This window comes from Cervus elaphus, chromosome 10 (assembly GCF_910594005.1).
Source record: "Cervus elaphus chromosome 10, mCerEla1.1, whole genome shotgun sequence".
Lineage (NCBI taxonomy): Eukaryota > Metazoa > Chordata > Mammalia > Artiodactyla > Cervidae > Cervus > Cervus elaphus.
The window spans coordinates 15,609,490-15,615,169 of NC_057824.1; the positions used below are offsets into that span (position 1 = coordinate 15,609,490).

A 5,680-nucleotide genomic window follows, 5' to 3' on the forward strand; every position below is an offset into this window, starting at 1 on the left:
TCGCGCCGGCCCTGCGGGCGGGGAGCCGACCCCCGCCCTGGGCCGCAGGCTGGCGGGCAGTTGACCCCGGCGCCTCTGGGCTGTGGGCAAGACGTCGGGGCTCGAAGCAGGCCTAGGGGAGGGGGGTAGGCTTTTGAGGGCCCGCCTCCTCGCGCAGCTGGCTGCGCGGGCTGGGGGCTGGGCGCCCGGGGCCGGGACGCGCCAGCAGAGGGAGCGCGGCCGAGCACCCCGGCAGGCACAGGGAGCCCCGAGCGCCCGGCGCTCCCCGCCGCTGCCCCCTTCCCCTTCCCTCCCCTTCTGGAAGGGGGGCCCGCGGCGTGATGCACAGTCCGGCCTCCGATCCTCGGCTGCCGGGCGCGCCAGCCCCACGTGGTGCGGCGCCAGGCGGGGCTGGCGGGGGCGCCGCGGGAATCGCGGCGCTTTCTTTAAGGTGGGGGGAGGAGGCGGGGGGCTGCCAAGCTCCTCCCCCGGTGGCAGTGGGGTGCGTGCCGGCCAATGGGGAGCCGGGCGGAGGGCGGAGCCTTGTGGCCGCCGCTTAAAGAAACTTGTTGCGGGTCGCCCCGCGGGGACCGATCTCCGGCGGCAGCGGCGGCGGCAAACGGGCTGGGGTCGGGCCACCGCACTGCAACCTCGGGTCCCAGAGCGGCTGCAGCACAGCGGCCATCGACCCGGTGCTCCTCCCCGGTGCGCGCTTCTCCGCGCGCGGCCCCGATGCTGGACATGAGCGAGGCCCGCGCCCAGCCGCCCTGCAGCCCGTCTGGCACTGCCAGCTCGATGTCGCACGTGGAGGACTCGGACTCGGATGCGCCGCCCTCGCCCGCAGGTTCCGAGGGTCTGGGCCGCGCGGCGGGCGCGGGGGGCGGCGGCCGGGGCGACGCGGCCGAGGCGGCGGATGAGCGCTTCCCCGCCTGCATCCGCGACGCCGTGTCGCAGGTGCTCAAGGGCTACGACTGGAGCCTGGTGCCCATGCCCGTGCGCGGCGGCGGCGGCGGCGCGCTCAAGGCCAAGCCGCACGTGAAGCGGCCCATGAACGCCTTCATGGTGTGGGCGCAGGCGGCGCGCCGCAAGCTGGCAGATCAGTACCCGCACCTGCACAACGCCGAGCTCAGCAAGACGCTGGGCAAGCTGTGGCGGTGAGTGCCTGTCCTCAGGCCGGGGGCGGGGACCGGGCCCTGGGGTGCCTGGAGCTGGGAGGTGGCGCAGCGCCCGGCCTCGGCCCTTCTCCCAGTGGCTGTTCCCAGGGCGAGTCCTAGTGGAAAAACCCGATCTGGCCAGCCTGGTCGGGCGCGGGGTACAGGACAGATTGGGCAGGCAGAGGGCAGCGGGAGGAGTGTGCCCCCCGAGAACACGGCTGGAGTCCAGAAACAGCCCCCTCTAGGCCATGACTGGCAGGCTGAGTTAGGGGACCTCAGCTGTGAATGGCCCCAGAGCCTGGAGGCCTGTCCCTCCCAGTGGAAAGTGGCCTCTTTCTAGAAGCAGGACCCATCTCTGGAGGTGCCCCCTCCTTGGAAAGGATGCCCAAACCACCCCATTGCAGGAGTCTAGAAGCAGATGGAAGGGTGTGGTTTGCCCGCCAGCATCTCCCTGCAGCTTTTCCCTCTTCTCCACCTCTGCACCCTGAGCGGGGGCAGAGGGGGACGCAGGGGGTGTTCAGCGCTGGTGCCCACGTTGGTGTGATGAGGCTGGCTATTCTGTAGAAAATAGGACGGCAATGGTGGGCAACAGCGACAGGACTGCTGTTCGTTCAGGGCAGCCCACCCCCACCAAATGCTCTCTGCCGGGCTTGACAGTGGACGGCTTTGGGGTCAGGGCGCCGGTTCCCTCTCCTGCCCCTCGCCTCGCAAGTGGGCACTCAGACCTTGAGTTTGTGTCTTCTCTGCTCCTGCCCGTGTCCAGCTGCTGCTGTGCCCCCAGACCCTGGCCTGCAGGCAGTTAGAGGGGAGCTCTGGAAGGTGTGAGGGGCCTGTGTGTGTTCACAGCCTCAGCGAGGACCACTGGGTCGTGCCAGTGTTTCTGGAACCCTGGGAAGCCAAGCTGCCCGGAGTCTCAGCTTGGCTCCCGGGAAGCCTCCCTTTGTCCAAGTGTATGCTCAGCTGGGTCCTGGCCTCTGCACCCGCCTGCCTTAGAAAGTCCCAAAGGGAGGGAACAAACAGGCCCCGGGAGGGGAAGTAAGAGGGGGAAGATGGAAGCGGAAGGACCTGCGTCTTTCCTGGCTCATTCCTCTGATCGCCCCTGGCTTGCTCCCGGCCGTCCTCAGAGCAGGGGCGCACAGCCTGGGGCCCCCGCCCCCACGGAGGCGCGGGCAGGCACACAGCTCCCCTGGACCTCCCAGGCTCACGATGCGGGGCCAGCGCCCTGGGCGGTGCCGGCCGCCTGCTCATCCCGCCCCTGCCCTCTGTCCCCCAGCCTGCTGAGTGAGACTGAGAAGCGTCCCTTCGTGGAGGAGGCGGAGCGGCTGCGCGTCCAACACAAGAAGGACCACCCCGATTACAAGTACCAGCCGCGCCGCAGGAAGAGCGTGAAGACCGGCCAGAGCGACTCGGACTCGGGCGCCGAGCTGGGCCACCACCCTGGCGGCGTGTACAAGACCGACGCCGGCCTGGGGGATGCGCACCACCACGGTGACCACACAGGTGGGCTCCCAGGGCCGGCGAGCAGGGCAGGGTCCTCGAGAGAACCAGGCCTTCCCCGAGTCCCCTGGGAAAGGCCTGTAGCCCCGGCAGGCAGCTATTCTGATGCCCATGGGGCCCACTCGGCCTCCTCTGACACTGGGTGCCTCAGAGCTCATCCTGGCCCAGTGCCCTGTGACCTTGGTGTTTTCTGTCCTTCTGGAAGGCCTTTCGGCTCCCCTGGCCTTTTTACTGGTTCTGACCTCGGGTTCACTCATGCTGCTGGGCTGGTGGTCAGCAGCTCAGTTTCAGGATCAGACTGACCTGGGTGGAATCCCGGCCAGCTGAGCAGTCTCGGTCGAGCTGGTGAAAGCGGTGGGCCTGGGGAGACAGGTTTGGTGTGGACCCTGTGGTTGCCATGGGTGGGGGGCTGGGCGCGTCCTCTCCTCCACCCCACCCCCACCTTGGTGGTCACGATGGGGCCTCCCTGGCCCCAGGTCTTCCTCTAGAACAGTGCTTAACGGAATTTCCTTGGCCGCGGAGTGAGGTCTGGGTCTGGCTTTGCTGGAATTTCTGGGAACTATATGGGAACAAAAAGCCGTTGATTCCTACCTGCGGCAGTTAGCCGGGCGGGTTTTCCTCCCCTGTGTGCGTCGCCAGCCCAGCCACCCCCTACAGAAGGGGCATTCATCCCTGAAATGTGCTCTGTCCCCAGGGCAGACCCACGGGCCGCCCACCCCGCCCACCACCCCCAAGACTGACCTGCACCACGGGGGCAAGCAGGAGCTGAAGCTGGAAGGCCGCCGCCTGGTGGACAGCGGGCGTCAGAACATCGACTTCAGCAACGTGGACATCTCCGAGCTGAGCAGCGAGGTCATCGGGAACATGGACACCTTCGATGTCCACGAGTTCGACCAGTACCTGCCCCTCAATGGCCACTCAGCCCTGCCCGCCGAGCCTGGCCAGCCCGCGGCGGCTGGCTCCTACGGGAGCGCGTCCTACTCGCACTCCGGGGCGGCCGGCATGGGGGCGTCCCCCGTGTGGGCTCACAAGGGCGCGCCGTCGGCCTCCGCGTCGCCCACCGAGGCGGGCCCCCCGCGGCCGCACATCAAGACGGAGCAGCTGAGCCCCGGGCACTACGGCGACCAGTCACACGGCTCCCCGGGCCACACCGACTATGGCTCCTACAGTGGGCAGGCCAGCGTCACCACCGCCGCCCCCGCCGCGGCCGCCAGCTCCTTCACCAGCTCGCAGTGTGACTACACCGACCTGCAGGCGCCCAGCTACTACGGCCCGTTCCCCGGCTACCCGTCCGGCCTCTACCAGTACCCCTACTTCCACTCGCCCCGCCGGCCCTACGCCTCGCCCCTGCTCGGGGGCCTGTCTGTGCCGCCCGCCCACAGCCCCCCCAGTAACTGGGAGCAGCCCGTGTACACCACCCTGACCAGACCCTGAAGGTGCAGCCGCGGGAGGGGCGCCGGCCGAGGACTGCTGCGCCCTGGCAGAGACACACAGGCCTCCGGGGTCTCGGAAGGTGCAGCAAGGGCCGTCGCTGCGGCTGCATCAAGTGCCTGCCGAGGCCCGTGAGGAGCCAGGCTGTGCGAACGAGCCCCCTCTGCTTCCAGATTTCCAGACCCCCATCCACGGACAAAGCCCTCCTTCTCTTCCCTCTCTCTTTTAGTGGGGACTGCGGCTCGGAAGTCCAGCCGGGCCCCACTTCCGAGCAGGCACGGGTTTTGCATCTCCCTGGCTGCAAAGTGGCAGCCACAGCACAAAAGACAAAAGGAGGGAAGAGGTGTGGGGGCTCCGGGCCCCCCGAGCTCCGGCCAGCCTTGGTATTGAGAACTCGCAGGGCCCACGGATGACATTCCCGCGGCCGGGAGGCGTCCGAGGGAACACCTCCTGGGACCAGCCCATTAGACCGGAGGTGTTCCTTGTAGTTAGGGTTCTTCCGAGCAAGGTTTGGCTGTGATTAACACTTCTCTCTTTTTATTTTATTATTTTTTTTTAATTTTTATTTTTGAAGCTTCAATGTATTTGATTTGTTTTGAAAGCTGTTAAAATGTATTTATGTTCTGTGTTATTTTATCTTTAATTAATGAAGTAATCTGTGCAGAGAGTAGAATTTAAGACGAGACAGAAGCCGGAGAGATGAGGGTGAGGCATGGGCGGGGCAGAGCGTGGGGGTCCTTGCTCTGAGTGGCAGGGCCCCAGCTCCGGGTCTCCCGGAGGTGGCTGGAGCCCCGAGGCAGGAGAAGGGGCTTGCCTTGTGGTTTCTCTGATCAGGTTGGGGTACCCCTGGCACGGGCATTAAGTCAAGGTTCAGGAGGCAGAGTGCCACTGAATTTCACCCCTGCCCGTGCCAAGTGGTGGAGGCGGGGATTTCCTGGGACTCGGTGGCTCCAGAAACGCATTAATCTTGGCTCTTAGGAACCAGGCGCCACCTACAAGCTGTGAAACTAGAACCTTCTCCACTAAGCGTTTTTAGATTCTTAGTTTTAGAAGAAAAATGCCGATTTACCTGTCCTGCTTCCGCTGTGCGCTGAGCGACGATAACCGCCTACTTCCTGGAAAATTGTGCCTTTAAAACTTTGTAAATTTAAGTACATCTGAGATGTTGCTTCTTTTTACTTTTTCTACTTTTTCCTACCTTTTTCTAGAAAAAAAAATTTTTTTTTTTTTTGCATTGTCTTCCTGGGGGTGGGGGCAGGGGGCTGCAGCAAACTCATTTTTATGCAATCTATTTTTCGGTGTCAAGTTTGAACTTTCGCTGTCACTTACCTGCTGTGTTTCGCTCCTTTCTGACCAAGCAACGCTAACTTTTGTACAGATTGATTTGATAAAAATTAAAAAATGCTTTTTATCTACATGGGCTGCATTTTGTGTGTTGCTTCCTGTAAGCCTGGGAGCTGTGGGTCTCTGAGACCGAGGGGTGCAGTTTTGAAGGGGGGCTCTGTGAGAGTTAACCCCAGGCTCCCTGGGGAGGGGCCCGCTGGCCAGACCACCCTCCATCTTCCTGCGGGGGGCAGGGGGGCTCCTCAGGAGGCAAAACGGGTCCAGATGAGCCAGAT

The 5,680-nt window shown here is 64.3% G+C and overlaps 1 protein-coding gene across 1 annotated transcript; it reads left to right on the forward strand.

Moving 5' to 3' along the window:
* Nucleotides 1-361: 361 nt before the first annotated feature.
* SOX8 (SRY-box transcription factor 8) lies at nucleotides 362-5,476 on the forward strand. Its single transcript, XM_043915809.1, has 3 exons — nucleotides 362-1,133; nucleotides 2,407-2,633; nucleotides 3,325-5,476. Exons 1-3 carry the CDS (start codon nucleotides 496-498, stop codon nucleotides 4,062-4,064), a joined length of 1,605 nt encoding a protein of 534 aa, XP_043771744.1. The 5' UTR covers nucleotides 362-495; the 3' UTR covers nucleotides 4,065-5,476.
* Nucleotides 5,477-5,680: the final 204 nt, after the last annotated feature.